General features: G+C 41.3%; 1 protein-coding gene across 1 annotated transcript in view; it reads left to right on the top strand.

Annotated features, from left to right (window-relative positions):
• dachd (dachshund d) overlaps positions 1–17,946 on the top strand; it is a 120,183-nt gene that overhangs the window by 83,288 nt on the left and 18,949 nt on the right. Inside the window, 3 exon segments of the mRNA XM_032530273.1 lie at positions 12,188–12,360; positions 12,497–12,632; positions 12,776–12,907. Of these exon segments, the coding sequence (XP_032386164.1) occupies positions 12,188–12,360; positions 12,497–12,632; positions 12,776–12,907 (441 nt within the window).

The raw sequence follows: 17,946 nt of genomic DNA, 5'->3' as shown, positions 1-17,946 counted from the left end.
TTTCCCAAAGCGATCAGCTTTTAACAAGGTCTAATTGAATTGCTGTGAGAACATTGGTTTTTTCACCATGAGCCATTTCAATTAATTATTAGCCGAAAAATGCATAAGGATTTTCCTAATATCACACAGAACCACTTAATGTATTAAAGGGAATGATAATGTATGTTAGTGTGGATTCACGAGCCCATTCCAAATTATAAACCAAATGTAATCCCTGTAGCTTTGGTTGCTAAATGGAGGTTTTGATTCACTTACTGTAATAAATGGCTCGACTCCTGAATACATTTCATCAGCAATTCTTGACACCACGGAGCCTATGGTATGCGAGATGGAAACAGGATGTGTTTCTAAGCAGATTTAACAATGCAAAATGCATAAAGTGTGAGGTCATCACTCCAAGAGAATGGAGTATGTAAAAAATAAAAAAAAGAATACGAGCCTACGAGGTCACGGAAATAAAGATAAATGTGAGTACCAACAGCAAGGCTACGGCAATGGAGCTAATAAGAAACTGTTTTATCTTTTTACAATTTAAATTGTAACCTTGAGCCCACAGCCAGCCACACAGGCTCCCGGTAGAATCATAATTCTGGCGAGGGGGAGCAGCCCTAGGTGTGGGTGCATGGGCCACAGCATTAGCTCTTTGAGTGAAATATATGGCAGTGACGCCTCTCGGCCCCATCCACAATCAATTGGATTCTTTTCCTTTAATATTTACTCGCAGCGATGAGATGCTCGTCTGCATGGTGATGAACAGTCTGCCACTGGCGTTTGAAGGTGACCTGTCAGTGAGTATGGACAAATCTCTCGCTCGCAGAAATGTAGAAAATAAATCATTAGGGGCAGGCAGTCAGACAGGGGCCTCTCTCTCTCCCTCACTCTCCTCGGATTTAAATCAGCTCAGATTTATGATTTGAATTAATGCTTCGTTTGGTCAAAGGAATGGTCGCAGAGACAAATGATGTTTGGTACTGAAACCATCCTAATATTGATTACTGGGTGTCGCAGCAATCTCTTGTTTATATCAAGCACTCTCCTGTGACAGGGTGGCCAGCAGGAGTCATCCTGATAATACGCCTGAGAAATATGGCCTGCTCGGCACCGCAGGGCCATGAAACTCAGCTAGCAGCATGCTGTCTTCTTCATCCAGCCCCAGGCCTCCACTCACATGTTTATTATGGATTAAAGTATTTTGTAATTTCACAAGTAAGAACTGACTTACAAGAAAGCATAATTACAGAATTATAACAAAAGTGTCTCACACTTGCCTGCTTTCACAAACTTTTCATGAGTAAGAATGCCTAATATGTCCAGCCATCAAGCATTATATATCCACATGCAATCCAAACGAATAAATCACTTGACTGATATAGCATGGAGTGGACAGAAAATGAACTGTATTTGCCTGTAGCTTTGTTGGTACTGGACTGACTGTTGTTCACTGTGCTGAATAGGGTATGACTTCATGCTGTTTTTCTCAGACCACAGCTGCTTTGAGGAAATGAACTAGACTTTTATAATCATGCCACTTTAACTAAGACTCACAGAAACGGATGTGTTTGCTTACACAAAGTATGTTACCAACCTTGTTAGGAATTGATATTATCAAGAGCAAGCTTCTGCTAATACCACTGCGAACATAGATCCAATTAATCAGAAAGAGCTTCTGCATAAACCCATTGGGGGAACAAATCCTCCTCTGGCTAAAATACAGGTGCCTCATCTCTATATTTGTCTGAAGCAGATCTTTGTGAAGAGCTTAAAGCAAAGCACAACACAGCCAGTGAAGGACACTCTGTTCTGTTTGTAGAGTTGGATTGCTCGTCGTTGTCTTTGTGTTGATGTAAATTGAACAGGCTAATGTTTCTCCCTCGCATTAAATATTCATCACAATTAGGCCTTCCTGTTTGCATCAATGTTATTAATTATGAGGAAAAAACAGCCAGTTCAACTCGCAGACAAAATAACCAAACATCCTGAGTGAGCGAAGGGATGAAAGAAATTGAAACGTTTGTAGGAGTTTATGAGGAAGAGACAGTTATAAAGATAATGAGTGAGAGATGGAGATAAAACTGTAAAGAGAGATAGAATGTGAGGTGTGTGTGTGTGTGTGTGTGTGTGGGGGGGGGGGGTCTTTCTTTGATTTTTACCCTCACACCTTTTAGTTGGCAGAGGGAGCCCTCTCAAAGCACAATGTGGATTGTTCCTGCGCCTCTCAGGAAATGCCACAATTACAGATCACAGACCAAGCAAAACACGTGTGGCGCTGGGCCTTTAGGGGGATAAACAGCCCGCCCTTCCCTCCCAGTGCATTGACCCCAGCCACAACCTTCATTACTGGGAGAGAAAATATTGTCAGCTGCCCACTAACAAACACCTGCCAATTTCAAGAGAAGGAATTGCTTTTGTCAGCCGCGGAAGGAAAACAAAGTGTTTCTCAGACCTGCAAAAAAAAGAAGTGGGAAGAAAAGATAAGGCAACGTTCAGCCTTGTCTTTTTCTCTTTTTTTACTCTGTCTCACCCACTTCTCCGTCTTTGGCCCTCTTTGGCCACTGGGTGCTGCCCTGCCACTCATCTGACTCCTCACCACACAAGTCTAATGGAGCCGAAATCCTGTTTGTAATTAGATATGGGAATTACACTGTCATCAGCCAGATGATGCCACGACATGCCAACCAAATAACTTGCTGACAGACAGCCGTGTAAGGAGAACACACAACAGCCACTGCTAACTTTTATTTTTTTATTTTGAATTAATCCTAAACCTGTAACACCGCAACTAAATTGTATAGGCAGTCACGTTGTACACTTCAGCTTTAAAACATGAAATCCCTTTGTCTCACTTCTGTGGCTTCAGTCCAGGCTGTCTGCGCCCAAACAGTAGTGGAGAGCCACATGCTGGGCTGAAGCTGGACGTCTGGTGACAGGTACCTGGAGTGTTGCCTGACTGAAAGTTGAGAGAAGAGGTTTTGAGAGAAATGATGAGGAAGCATCATTCTGTCTTCCCTGGGTCATCAGGCTAATTTCTGCAAAACCCACCCTCACACTTGTATATGTGTGTGTGTGCTTGTATGTGTGTGTGTGTGTGTGTGTGTGTTTGTGTGTGTGTGTGTGTGTGTGTGTCGCGCGCGCACAGGCATGCTCACGTGCGAGAGAAAGAGGGGGCCTTGGCCCCTGAGAGCGCTCTGTGAGGAGACCACAGCTGTACACTCCCAGCAGCTAATTGGTCCTTATCTAGCTGTCCCATTCATCTTCATTTTTTACCAATTACTGAGCATTATCTGTGTTCTCAGTTGGGTATGGGACTTAATCCTTTTTGGTTAAGCTGGTGCTACAGCTTGCAAATTTCAAATGGAGAAGGGGGGGGGTGATGGGGGGGTCATAGCAAAAACCAAACTCTGAAAATTCCCATCATCCCTCACTGGCAGGAAGCAATCAATAAACAATGACATCACATGAAGGAGAGAAGAAAAAATGGAAGAGATCAATTATTGGCTTTATAATTCAAGTTCTTGTTTGCAAACGTTGCAGCCTCATTGATTAGGCTGTTCTTGTTGCACTCACCATTATTGACTTGTTAAAACCATATTTTCTCATCATCAGTGGTTTTGCGTTTGCGGTCACACAGATAATAACGCTTTAAGGGGGCATCATTAATTATTCAAGATGTATTCATTTTAAAGCACAGTGAGTCCAAATCATTCTGTTTTCTCTACAAACAATACAAATAGTACATTGCTCATCCAGAAGGTACATCAAGACGCTGCAATCTGGGCCAGTTAGCCTTAATTTTCTAAGATCAATGCATAACTAGGCTCCTCTCTATATGGGGTCCGTGCTTGGCCATGCTGCAGAGCTGAGTGGAGTCAGCCTGGAGACCGTGCACTAATTACTAGAGTGTTTACTGCTCTGCTGGATAGCATTTCTACCATTTTGGATAATATCAGTGAGTCAATGTGCTCGGCACTGGACAGATAAATAAGACATTAAGATGTGTATGAATGAAATTAACAGTGGAAAAAGTGATGCACAGACAGTCATGCACACAAGAGCAGGGCACATATAGAGACATTGCTCCTGCACTTTGATAGGGATCAGTTTGGTCACAGTCTCTGCGCCAGCTGTCAGCCCAGCTCCACTGCTGCGATTTAATTAGTCTGTTTATGTCCTTTCTAATAATAAAGCTCTCTGGGTGGAAGGACACATCCAACTAGCTAGCTGCGCGATCTAACCTGCTAGCTGCACTAGTGCTGGTGGCCCAGCACCATTAAATGTGGGCCATGATGGAGGATGGTGGCTACTTCTTGCTCCTCTAGACAGAACAATGGCCCTCAGGCTCAGATCTAGTATCACCCCCTACTCAATCCTAACCTTAACCATTAGGGGATAAAGCACATACTGACCTGATATGAGTGTCTAGGGGCAACTTCATCCATCTTCCTCTCTAGTTCTCTTGTGGGAGCCTTTGTCAGCCGAAGCTCTTGAGAGACACTAGATTGTAGCCATAGGCTGAATGGAATTCATTTCACTAACATATCATAACACCTCTTCCACTGCGACAGATTATTGTCTAGTCAGATTTATGCAATTACAAGTGTGGTTTGTTTTGATTTTCTTTATCCTGATATCAAGACTGCACTGGACACAAAATAGGGTCTGCTTAAGCTGCAGGTGTTGGGGAAAAGGATAGTAGTGGTATTAACGGAATCAGGCACACTGAGCTAGACAGAGAGTGGCAGAGCAGACAGACAGCCTTCCAGCCTGAGTAAAGAGCTTGATGGGACTCTGTCTCTCTCTTGGGCTTTGGCCCTCACCATCTCTCTATTAGTCTGCCAGGCTCATGGGAGCCAGGTGACAGATAAGTGAAGAACGACACACACATTTTAATAGACATTTCAAAAGATAAACCTGATAATCATTTCTCTTTTTAATGAAGTCTAATGTCCTCGTTCTAATTCCAGTTGCGTCGCCTGTTAAGCATCAGCATTATACTTGAATATGCATGATTGGGAAATTGTGAGGCACACTGATGTTGCTACAAAATACACAAATGCAGACAACTGCAGAAATAGATTACAATAGCAGGGGGGATTGATTAAACATTATTTCAGTAATGATCCATATCAAGTTCTATCATCTTTGAGTGGCAGCAGAGTTGCAGAGTTATGGAACGCAACAGACACAAGGAGAGACAAACCTTGCGTCATGGAAATATTTGTCTGATTGTCTCTTGTGGTTAGTTCATCATAGCAGGAGCAGAGCTATAAAAAAACAACTGACCAGTCGAGTTGTCATCCCTCATCAACATTAGGCCTCATTCTTCATTAATTGGATAGATTAATTTGGAGCGCTTTGATGCGGGGGTGATGCATGTGTTGGGCTGTCCCCTCCTCACTATTCTCTGTCAGGTTGAATTTAGCCAGGGAAGGGGCTGACCTTTGAAAGTGAAGAGATCAACTAAATTTGAAAAGACAATGTCACTTGGTGTAAATGTGATACGTGTAATAAATGACATTCAACCTTTCAGTGATGATGAGCTTTCGCAGGTTGGAATAATGTGAAATATGCACGGTGTGTAATTGCGTAGAATGTGGAGCAGTTTTCACATACACAGCTAAGATGGTGCAGCATTAGGGCCTGGATATCATTCGCTCTCATTAAAGTATGATTATGTCTAAGAGGAAACATTAGCACAGAGTAATAATATTACTGCGTGCACTATAACAGTAATGGCAATACAGTGGTGACAACACGTTTTCTTGTTGTCTCTTTCACTGTGAATACCACGTAAAAGTGTTCCATTGCCTGACTCGGCTGCAATTAGGAGGAGAATCAAAGAGCATTTTTGTGATAGAAATAGTTGGTTCTGTCCCACAAAAGCACTCTGTTGGTTGCCTGAACCGAAAGGTGTTTCTTCTAAAATATGATATGGGAACCTTCATCCAAATAGAGCTATCAGGCTAGACATCTTCACCACCACACAGCCTCTCCTCTGGGACCAAGATAAACAGGGAGAGAGTAGAGCAAGTTCAAACAGTGTTAAGGAATTTGATAATCTCAGCATGTCCTTCACAGTGTGAACAAACAGACAAAGGTATTTCTTGATAAATTGTGTTCCAAACTAACAACATTAGTTTGGACTGCAGTCATAAAAAAATCATGTTACAGTCAGTTCATCTTGAACTCATTAGCACAACTGTAAACTATACGCTGCATTACTGGTGTTTCTCTCAGGAGGTGATTGTATTGGAGGAAGTGAAAGCACAGGAGGTAGTGATGCTAATTTTGTAATTAAAACAGATGATCTGATGACCACATGCAAACTGATCCCCCTCCCTCCCTCCCTCCTCTTACACCAAAGTGATATGATGGCAGAGTGGGCCGTGATTGATAACGCTCGTCAATATATTTCATTTCAGGAGCCTTAGTCAAATGACAACTGGTTGTCATTGACTGAAAGCAATCTTTTTAAAAGGGGAGCCTTTGCTAAGTATCAGATGAAAATGATTCCTCTGTCTGCTTGGGTGTCACTGTCTGTAGGAGCTTTATTGATTGGGCTTGAATATATTGCACCCGCAGTTGTAACAGCTGCTAGTAATATCTCTTCTCTCCTTCTGCTCTCCTCTTCTGCTCACAGCACTCTCTGTGCCACAGCTTATTGTCAGTGATCAGATGTTGGTGCTCTTGTGCCGATGTTGCGTATTTATCAAGAGTGATGTGTGACAAATGTAAAGTGAGCTTGGTTCCGACCCAAATTAGAGAAGCGAACATGGTTTGCTAATGCTTCCTGAAGGCCTGGCTGTCCGAGCCACCCCCAGCCATGTGCATGATTGCGTTAACTAAACCCACCATTGTCTCCCCCTCTCTATATGCTCTGCGTTTTCAAGCACAGGGATGTTGGCATTGGTTGGTAAAGGTCATTTACTGTAATGAGATTTGCCACATGCAAGCATATGGCTTGATTATTGCCCTGTTCGTTAACATTTTCAGAAAAGAGAAAAATAGACAGCTTAAACAGGGGCTAGTACGGGTGGGGCGATGGCGAGACGTGTTTACCATTTTTCCCTTCAAAGACAAGGGAGAACTTTTTTCACAACAGATCTGTCACAGAGATGATTGATCTTTCAATTTTCATAAGGAATGCATGCCATTAGAGCCGAGGATTGGAATTATCCTATAAAAGTTGCCTGCTTTAGATTTTATACACTTAAAGGACAAACACCTCTGTCTGTCTCCTTGATAATTTCTACCACATGTTACACTCCAGTGGTTTGGGCAGGAAAGCAATTATGTTACCTCATCAAACCAGAAATGTTTTCTTATCATGGTTTCTCTTACATTACATTACATTAGGTATCTTGCCAGGAAATCTTCACCCACCTGAATCATTGGAAAGTGTATGTCTTTATCCTGGCATGCAAAACCCATTTTGTTTGTTGATTTGAATTAGCTTGAAATATGTCCAATCATGCTCTTGGAACATAAAGTCTATTGTTTGCATGTGTTTTTACGTTTGGCTGCCTCCATGGGTGGACGTACCTATACAGCAGACAGTTATCTATACGGCATAATTGTCTGAGTGTGTACCCGTATGTTTTCATGTTTACCTCTTCTTGTTACCACGAAAAGTATTCTTTTGCATCTGTTTGTGTGTGTGTGTGTGTGTGTGTGTGTGTGTGTGTGTGTGTGGGTGTGTGGGTGTGTGTGTATGTGTGTGTGTGTGTGTGTGTGCATACGTGAGTGTACAGCAGGTATTTAACAAAGGCAAGATGTTTGCTTTATTATCAACATTAACTGCGTAAACACAAAAGGCTTCAAAGTTTCATTCAATGACACTGAAGGGCTGTGGGTGGCTACATCAAAGCTCAATACCTTCCTCTCTCCCCCCATTTTAATGAGAAACAGGACTCACCAGCCTTGACTGAACCTGCCATCTGTGTGTGTGTGTCTGTTTTTTTTCTGGTGTGTGTGTGTGGGTGTGGGAGCAGTTGTGTTTCTTTGCATATGTAAGCATGAGCTTGTGTTGTGTAAAGCGGCACCACTATGCCAGACAACATATTTATGGAGGCTATGTCTTATGTTTGATCTAACGGCTATAGGGCTCCCTCCATCTCACATGGCAGGGCTTCTGATTTGGGAGATTAATAGTTATACTAAAGATGAATAGCTGATTAGCGCTATGGAGAGACCTCTAAATGTCTTGCCGCATGACAGACACTTTTTCACGAGCCATTCATTTCCTTTTGGGACTGGTGTGCAAATCCTAGATATGACCACAACAAAGACTCTCCATGTGTGTGGACCGCCATTTCACCTTTGTTAGAGAAATACATACACGACATGGGGGCATTTTACAAGCGCAATTAGGAGGAAAGCTGAGATTGTTTTGCAGCGGTGGACTGTGCATTGTGCAGTCAGTCAGTTCATTTAACTTGTGTGCAATGGTCCTGTTCAGTTTGACAGATCAGAAGAGGAAAAAAATATCTCAACACGACGAAAACCAAAGGCTTAGCACTGAGCAAATCAGCCCTTTGTCTTGTTCAATTCAAATCAAAGGATAACCAGGAATGTTTGTTTGACAACAGCATTTACAATGCATTGTTCTGAAGCCCAGAGCCTCCCAAACAAAGACAGATAGGCTTTAAACAAGTCATTTAATTAGCACCGGATCTCCAGCTTTGGCTGCGCTAACCAATTATACATTCCTGAGGCATGTGCAGGTCCTATTTCACGGAAGCGAGAGGCAGATCCTCTCCAGCCCTGTCTCTTACAGTACATCTCTCCCCTTCCATTTAAGAGAAGGTAAATAGCCCAGACAGACAGCTTCATTAGCCAGCGTCTGAAGAGCGCAGGGCCGATTGTCGCTTAAATAGTGCGCTTTTACTGCAGGCCCAGCCGGCGACCTCCGATCAATTACAGCTGACATTATTGTTTGTCGGGAGCTTTTTTCCTGGACAGAGGGAGTAAAAAACGAGATCAAGCCTGAGCTTTGGCTGGAAATGTAATCTTCCCCCTCTCTTTGGTTCTTTCGCTCCACAAACAATAAATCATTCAGTTGAAGAGATAATAAAGTGCCAAGTAGGAGCTAGTTTAATTTTTGTCAGGGGAAATCTGTCCACAACAGAGTTAAGGGTAAGGGGCTGGCTGCTACCTCCATACTGTTTTAAATGACAATGGCTTAGTTCCTTTTTTTCTTATTTTCCTCCGTAGGGTTAGACGTCCAGAAAGGCTGAAGTCCTGTTTAGATGAAGATTAACTGCTGCACAAATCACTGCGGGTTATCATTTCTGTCATCCAAATAAATTACTGCTCTCTTTTTAATCATTTTAAAGCATTCAACATTCAATCTTTTTTTTTGGTGTGAGGCATTTAAGTGTCGGACCTATCGTCAGTCGTGCAGTTTGGTTCTGATGTAACAGCTTTTTAATCATGCTTTTACCAAGGGCTGTTTTAATTCATTCAATTCATCCTCCGCGATTCAGATCTTTGCTTATCCATGCGTGAACTCCCGAGCACTACACAACATAATAGCTGAGCTGTTTATATTGGTATTAAGTGATTTGTAGTTTTAATGATGGTAAATAGGAGTTCACCTTTGCAGGTCCCTCAGGCTTACTTCAGGTAAATTACTCCAAATGCATTGTTTATGCCCTTCAGGAGGGGGGCGGGGGGGGGGGGGGGGAGAATTCACCCCTCATCAGGTCTGAACTTCTTCTAACGATTTGCCCACTGGAATATCTACACAATATCTAGGTGATTAATGAGTCTGACTAATGTTTGTTGATTTGTTATTTTGGTAGAGAAATACACAAAAATCCCTGAGTATTATTGCCAAGTTAAAAATTGTTTAGGCGTGTGTACTACAGTTGCTTTTATTTAGCAGAAATAAAGCTGTCAATGAAAAGGAATTGCATATAAATGAATAAAAAAAAAAACACTTGCAAACATGCCAGATTCTTTGAATAAACCAATATCCTCCTCACCTGGCTCCTTTCAGCGACTAATAAAGGGATTTGGTGGACCCTCGTTGATCTGTGGCACATTCCCCTACAGTGGCTTGAATGGGCTTTTATGGGAGAAACACCGCTTCAGGATGGGGTGACATGAAAGGGGCTGAACAGGCACTGAAAGCGAGACTAATACCACTTAGAGCAAACAGAGGTCCAGTGTTTCCCCACCAGGCTGTCTGTCAGTTGGATACACATCACATAAATGACTATACCATCAAGTACAAGATATAATAAAGATACAAGTAGAGGAATGTGATCAACAGTAGTTTTATCCTTTTAGATGATTCTCAACCTTTTCGTAGTTTATTGATTTGGTTAAAGTGTGGCTTCATGTTCAAGTTCACATGTCTTTATTCAAGTAGCTGTGTTTGATTGAATGGGTGTAACGTATCCACCTCAAAGGCAGAATAAGTCTCTTCTCTCTGGCCCTTGAGTGGCCTTGAAAGGCTTATAGGTAGCCTAAACCTCCCCATGTTGTCCTACAGTAAGTACCCCCGCAATCAGGCCCTCTGTGGTGTTTTTTAATTGAGCTTAGCCTGCTGAGTGGTAATTGATTCAGTCTGAGCTACAGCAGAGGCGCTGATACAAGGTGCTGCTTGGCTTCCGCCTTTCTTTAATCTCCACTGCTTTATATTGTTTGGGAATACTCGCCACAGAGAAACTGCATGCCATCTTTCTTATGGAAATCATTGCTTCTTTTAGATGGAGGGGAATGACAGAGAGGAGTACCTCTCATGTCCTTTCATTCTCAACCAGTGTCCTTCTCTTTAGAGGCGTCGCCATGCAAAACTCCTTGCCCTTTGGCTTCTGATGTTTTGTGAGAAAAGAAGAGTGGAGTTGTTTTGTGGATCAGCTCTCTGTAGCGCAGTATCTTTTTTCCCCTCTTTCTTTCACGCAGCTTTTCTTACCTTGAACCGAGCTGCCAAGAATAAGAGAAAAAAAGGAGTGAAAAATCAACAGAGAGGCTCAATCAGATCCAATAGTGTCTATGAGGTTTTCTTTAAAGCATTTGAGGAAAAGCATCTGAGTGGCGGAGGAATGAGACCAAACTGTTCCCAGTCACTTTTGATCCTGCCAGTTCAAAGTACCCATAGAGCAGAGGGGGAAGAAGGGGGAACCGTGGTTGGGGGCGGGGGGGACGGGGGGGGACAGACACCTAGCTTTGACCTTCTGTCTGTGCTCATGTCCTTTGAAAGTTGGCTTGTTTTCATTAAGCCATTCAGAAGCACAGTGCAGGGCCAGAGTTTGACTAACTATGAACCCCCTATGGTATCTTTATAAGACATTCTTTACATTTTTGGACTACTAATGTCTTTTAATTTTCCCAATTAGGCTTCTGAAGGCAGACAGCAATTGAATAATTTAAAACATTTGTAAGACATCTCTTATGTTGTAATGGAATAATTTGTGTGCCTATGAAAAAAGAAAGAAATGAAAATCCCATTATTGTGCGAGCTGAACGTGTCTTTACTCTTTTTAGTCTCTCTCTCTTCTTCTTCTTCTCTCTCTCTCTCTCTCCTCTCTCTCCTCTCTCTCTCTCTCTCTCTCTCTCTCTCCTCCTTCTTTCTCTCTCTGTCTTTCTTTCTCTCTCTCTGGTCTGGAATATAGGCTGCTATAATTAGCCCACAGTTGTTGCCATACTGTGGTCTGATGGTACTTGTTTGTCATTAGCACATTTAACTAGTCATTTGGGTAATGACTTTCAAGATTGCCTTTGTTTTTACAGAGATATTTTTTTATATGTAAATATTGAGAACATTTCCATAATGTGCCCTTTTTATTCAACATAGAATAATGGATGCATCTTTATGGCTGTGTAAACTTTGGTCTTTGAATGACTGTGTATATAGTTATCATCACCGTTTTCTTTATTATTATTGCTGTAGTATCTATTATTAACATATATTGTAAAACATTTATGTGTATTATGTTAACATGGAAAGATAACCGGGAAGCAATTAATTTGAATTGTTCCATTCTTTTCCTAATAGATGGCAGTGTAAAGCTTTAGTGTTATTGGACACCAAATTTAAAGGGTATCTCAGTGGTGGGAATTACTGATTGCTGAATTAACAGCAGCAGGTTTTGAGTTTTTTGAGCCTCAGAACTTTCCCCTGTGGATATCTCACTCATAATATGCATCATTGAGTAACCAACGACCTCTTCATGTGTCTCAGGCCTGGAACTCCCCTTCATGATGATGCCACACCCCCTGATCCCAGTCAGCCTGCCCCCAGCCTCTGTCACCATGGCGATGAGCCAGATGAACCACCTCAGCACCATTGCAAACATGGCTGCCGCAGCACAGGGCCAGAGTCTGCCCTCCAGAATGGTCACCTCTGTTATAAAGGTAAATTTTAAAACCGAACGCCATGCTATAATACTACATAGTTAAACATGACTTTCTCCTTCCTGTGGTCTAACGTTTCAGTCTACCTTAGATATTTATTTTTGGGTTTGTGTTTCTGGTGCTGCTGGGGTTTCAGGAACGGGTGCCGGACAGTCCCTCCCCTGCTCCTTCCTTAGAAGACCACAGGAGGCCAGGCAGTCACCCATCATCTCACCGCAGCAGCAGCGTGTCCAGCTCACCAGCCCGTACAGAAAGCTCCTCAGACAGGATACGTACGTTTATCACACAGATAAATGGTGAAGAAAAAAAGCAAATGCGCTGTGCCGATTGTTGTTGTTTTGTCTAATTTCCTTAGACGGACTAGTAATACATATTCTTAGTAATGTTCCTAATGCCAGTCTTGCTTTGTCTCCAGCGATACACAACAATGGCCTGTCCATGAACCACGCCCTTCTAGGCCTGTCCCCCAACATCCCACCTGGGCCTAAAGAGGGAGACCTGGCCCACGACATGAGCCATGAATTAAAGAGGATGCACACTGACAAAGGTGAGTCAGGTTGATTTAACAGAAAACAAAGTTTGATAGAGTGTGTGCTGTTAAGGATTTTCACTATGCCCATTGCAAAAATGAACTGTGATTTGTATTGTTTCTTTTTTCTATTCACAATATACATTTGAGGTTAAGGACTTATGATAAGCTTTTAGTTCCTTCTATTCGCTGTTCATAATGTATGAAAATGACAGATGTTATGAGAAAAGGGGGACTGAATACTAAATTTGTGATCTACTGGACCAGCTGTCATTGAGTAGCCTATATTACAAGTTGTAAATCTGAATATTAAGTTTGATAACAAAGACAAAGGCTCAGTAACTTAAAGAGTGAAGAGCAGGTTTGTAAATCTGCAGACAAATCTGAACCAAGTTAATATCACAAACTCAGTGAAGGCTGAAGAACCCACTGAGCTGACCAAAAACATTTGGTTAATGTGTCATCCATGGTAGAACAGCTTTCTGAGACTGTTGTTGGTCAGTAATAATCAACTTACTTAGTTGTACCAGTTGGAATGGAAGACACTTCAATTTCATCACTGAAAAAACATCTTGAAGAAAGTGGAGAACCACCATTAAAACATATTCAGCATGCCTAGAGTAATTCGAGAACTTGAAGATCTTTTAAGACTGTGAATATTGATAATACAGTTTGTGTTAAGCCTTTGGGAGGATTTGCAGTCACCCTCTTTCTTCTTCTTGCGTCCAATTTATCCCAGTTGTAGATTGTCTCACTATAACAATACACCTGAACTAGCCGAGCTACAAATCAATTATGCACTTAAGAAGAGGTAACAAGAACAAGTGTATATATGTATGGATAAGTTTAAATGTTTGGAGGAAATTATGCACACATTTTGCTTGTTGGAGCCATCTCTGTTTTTAGAACTCCAAAGATACACAGTGTTAATGTGTTTACCTGCTGTAGATGCTTTACAATTACAACACATATCTGCCCTTATATTACACATGACACGATGACCTTTAATGTCAACCTCTTACAATACAAATCAAATACAATACATAATATAGATAAAGTGCATTGTTTTTTAACGTTTTGCAAAAAACACCTACTTATAAAAAATATATATATTTTACGTTCCCATGCACACATGGTTTTTGCAGTAAGAGGAGAGCTAAGAATAGTATTCTGCACACAGTAAAATAATAATTTAGTTAATTAATAAGTTGCTCTGTGTTCCCAAATAATTACAAAAACCTTAAACAGTGTCACCACTGAATGTTAAAAGTAGGTTTGTATAATCACTTTTTTACACAGCTTTTGCATTATTGATTTATTTTAAATCAGAATTGTACACATATTTATGTACCAAATAATACAGATATTTGTATGTAAATATGGGAAATGATGAGTCCTTTGTATAGAGCAGTAGACTTGCTGACGTGCTATTTCCTATCATCCCCATTAACTCTGAACTTGGAGGGAAGAACATTCAAAATGCTGAACCCCAATCACACAGAGTAAATGTTTTTATTATTAATTGCTGGTATTATTTCATTACACATTTGCCATGCTTGTAAAAAAAAAAAAAAGAAAAGACGAAGACAAAAGATAGAAATCTACTAAGCGCGGTGGATTAAATACAAAATGAAGCAAATAATAGATTTTAGTATTCTCTGTTGGTTTTGAGCTGAGCGGGGGCGGGCTGTGCTGTGCTGTACTGGGTGATATAGGGTGGGGTGAGGCTGATAATGATATTAAAACCACTATGGAAATCATTGTGCTGTATGTTCCCTGTCGGCTAGGCTGACGTGAAGATCAGTGTTAGACCTTCCCTCACAGGGTGTGAAGCAGTGAATAGTAATAATTAGCAGGATCATGAGCTGAATTTATGGGTCACAAACTGTCTAACTGTGTGTGTGTGTGTGTGTGTGTGTGTGTGTGTGTGTGTGTGTGTGTGTGGTGTGTGTGTGTGTGTGTGTGTGTGTGTGTGGGTGGGTGTGTGTGTGTGTGTGTGTATGTGTCAATGTGTGTTTGTGTGTGTGACAAAAAAAGAGAGTCAGGCAAAACAGAGCAATGCAAACAGAGAAGGAAGAAGATTTAACTAAATATCCACACACTAAATCAACTGAATGTTTCCTCAGTAACAGAAATCTTCCATCTTAACTGAAGTGCCTCCTCCATACTCAGATAATCAACACAAATGGACTGTAATTTCTAAGCAATATTAGAGGAGAAAGCAAATGACCCAGCAATCCACACCAATTCTAGCTAGTTGACCCAAACACATCTACCCGCAAACACGCGCTGCATTATCTTTGAGATTGTCAATTCCTAATATGTCACTGGACTTGATTAGGATTCTGAGCTCTCCAGTGTGTGCACCAGAGGTCTCGGGCTGTGGAAAACATTTTTATAAAATAACCCATTAATGCAGAGGAGTGCAACTAAATTAGTTACCAATTTGCTGAGCATGAATTAATGAAGAGAGCTTCTCCCGGCTCCCACAGTTGTAATTTTCATAATAACCCCAGACCTTTATTTGGCAGGTTGTTTAGTTTTTTCGTTTGAAGGTTTTCATTAGTCTAATGAGGACTGTGCAAGGGCGAGCAGTCAGCACAATTTACATGAGGAAGCTATAATAATAAATGAGGCAATTTGAATAACATGCACAGGTTTATGCAGCGAGATAAGAGAGATTGTAGCAGCCAGATTCGGAGGTAACCAATACATTAGAACCAACTAATAACCAAAGTAATTCCAATAAAAGCTTTAAGTGAAAGGAATAAAATTAATGATAAATATATATTGAACTGTAATGATATGATACATGATGCATTAGATTAATAAAACAAATGTGTTCCATTGTTAAAGAGGGGGTGAGGCTTCACCAACCAAAGCTTTGTTTATAGTGAGCTTTTTAATTAGGCTTGTTCATCGCATCAGTTTGTTTAGATAAATGAGATAACATTCCAATGGTTTAATGATATCTCTCCACTTGTTTGATCTTTATGATCCTGGCAGAGCATTAAATTAATCTCTTGCAATGCACTCTTAGAAGAGAGCACAGTGGGCGCATAGGAAGGATGCAGTGCCCCGGCTCATATGGAAGCTATTTACATAGCCAGACACCTCAGAGACAGGCACTATAATGTCACATCACTCATATCCTATGAACATGTCTCATCTTTTTCATGTCATCTCTGCTGATGAAGGACAAAGGCTGTTTGTTGTTGTCTAAAAAAGACCATTTCCAAAGTTGTGTCACCCAGTGCAAAGTAACCAGATGGTAGTTTGTTTGTTTTTTATTACGGGGGGGGGGAGCCCACTGTTGTTTGAACTTGATTATTTTTATTCCAAAATTTGCCCGAGAAAAAAAAAAAGGGGGGGGGAGATTAGATGATGTGTGAGAAAAAAAGGCTAGTAGAAAGCTAAGTGTTATCTCACGTGTGACTAATTGAATTGCTTCAAACAGAAAGTCTGTGGCAAAAGCTTCCGACAAGCCTCTGTCTCGTGAAACAGCAGGTAGCTGACAAACAAGGGGGAATTTTAAAGGTATGGAAGCCTTTGGCTGTAAACTCACTTTGGACATCAAACACTTGACATCATTTTATTTCCTTTGGGAGAAGGTGTTTGAAACACAAGCCATATGTATGTACGTCGAAGTATAAGAGTTTTCTGTAAATACCATGTGGCAGTTTAAGCATTTTGCCAACAACAAATTTCACCACTTTACCTCAGCCCTCCCACTGCAGTTAAACATGCCACATCTCTTTTACGCAGCGCTAAAATGCCTGACAGGGAGAGTCAGAGGCAACTACAGTATGTAAACTGATTCTGTAAACCATATTTTAAAAGCGTGTGATTCACTGGTAATGTGATATTGGCACTTCCCTGGTAAATGTTATATATCCTTGTTGACACAACAGGAGATGCACTCGTAATGTCTTCCCAAGCACAAATGGAAGCTCGCGGTGTGTTATGTCACATAGAGGTGCATCATTTCATACCTGCTATCAACCAAGCGATCGTTGATGCATCCAGCACCGGTGTGACCACAATGGACAAAGCTGATTTGCCACGCCTTTTCTTTGTCAGGATGCTGCCTAGATGTCCAGTGGTTGGTGCACTGTGCTCTGTCTGCAGTCCCAGTTTACAGTCTGAATGATGAAGTGGAGCAGGTACCAGTCTCACAGTCTATTAGACACAGCTTCTATGGGCAAGGACCTGTGGACACTGATGAGCTCATGTAAAGAGGAGGATATATTTTGAAAAAGATAAAAAAGGCCAAAAAAAAGTGATTTCTAGCCTTTGTAGTCTTTATTCTGCTCCTCCTTTGCATACAACTTGCAGTGATAAAAAGGAAGTTAGGGGACTTTGGGTCAGGCAAAAGTTTCAGCATCAGTTGTGTGCTCTTTTTGTGGCGTAAATATTTCACTGACATTGATGGTATCTCCATACAGTATCATTAAAAGTTTGATATGTTCAGTGTAAGCTCCTTCTCTTCATCTTTCTGACTTTAATGCATAGTGTTTTGTTCAGTCCTCCCGATGTCCTTGGCGTTGCAAGCTTCAAACACATGCTGACTACCTGACTTTCCCTAAGTCAGGAGGCAAGATCATTAGCCATCACAACCCTGAAATGTGACTTGGCAGACAATAATGCTTTATGATCAAACAACTTGTCAGTGCGTCCTGTTGAAATGAAAGAGTGCAAAAAAATAATTCAATAGAGGATCAATCAAATTTCCCCTGCCCATGTGAGAGAGATTGCTGATGGTGCAGAGAGGGGCTATTCCTCGAGGACATGGGAGTTCATTTGGATATTTGTTCTCCCCCTCATGAATGTTCCATTGCGTGACACCATCTCCTGCTAATCACATTTCACTGAAAAGGGGGATGCTTTTAGGGACGTTGAAAAGAGAGAGGTTCTTTTTAATCTTTGAAATGCCTCAAAAGTGACAGAATGCTTTCTCCTGCCAAGACGTGAGCCTCGGATGGGGAGATAAATATGCTGTGGTCAGCTAAGTGTATCTAGTGAGCAGAGAGGCAAATTTAATAATGCATTATCATTCA

This window comes from Etheostoma spectabile, chromosome 11 (assembly GCF_008692095.1).
Source record: "Etheostoma spectabile isolate EspeVRDwgs_2016 chromosome 11, UIUC_Espe_1.0, whole genome shotgun sequence".
Taxonomy (NCBI): domain Eukaryota; kingdom Metazoa; phylum Chordata; class Actinopteri; order Perciformes; family Percidae; genus Etheostoma; species Etheostoma spectabile.
The sequence above is the reverse complement of the archived record's forward strand: the minus strand, read 5'-3'. Positions and strand labels throughout refer to the sequence as shown.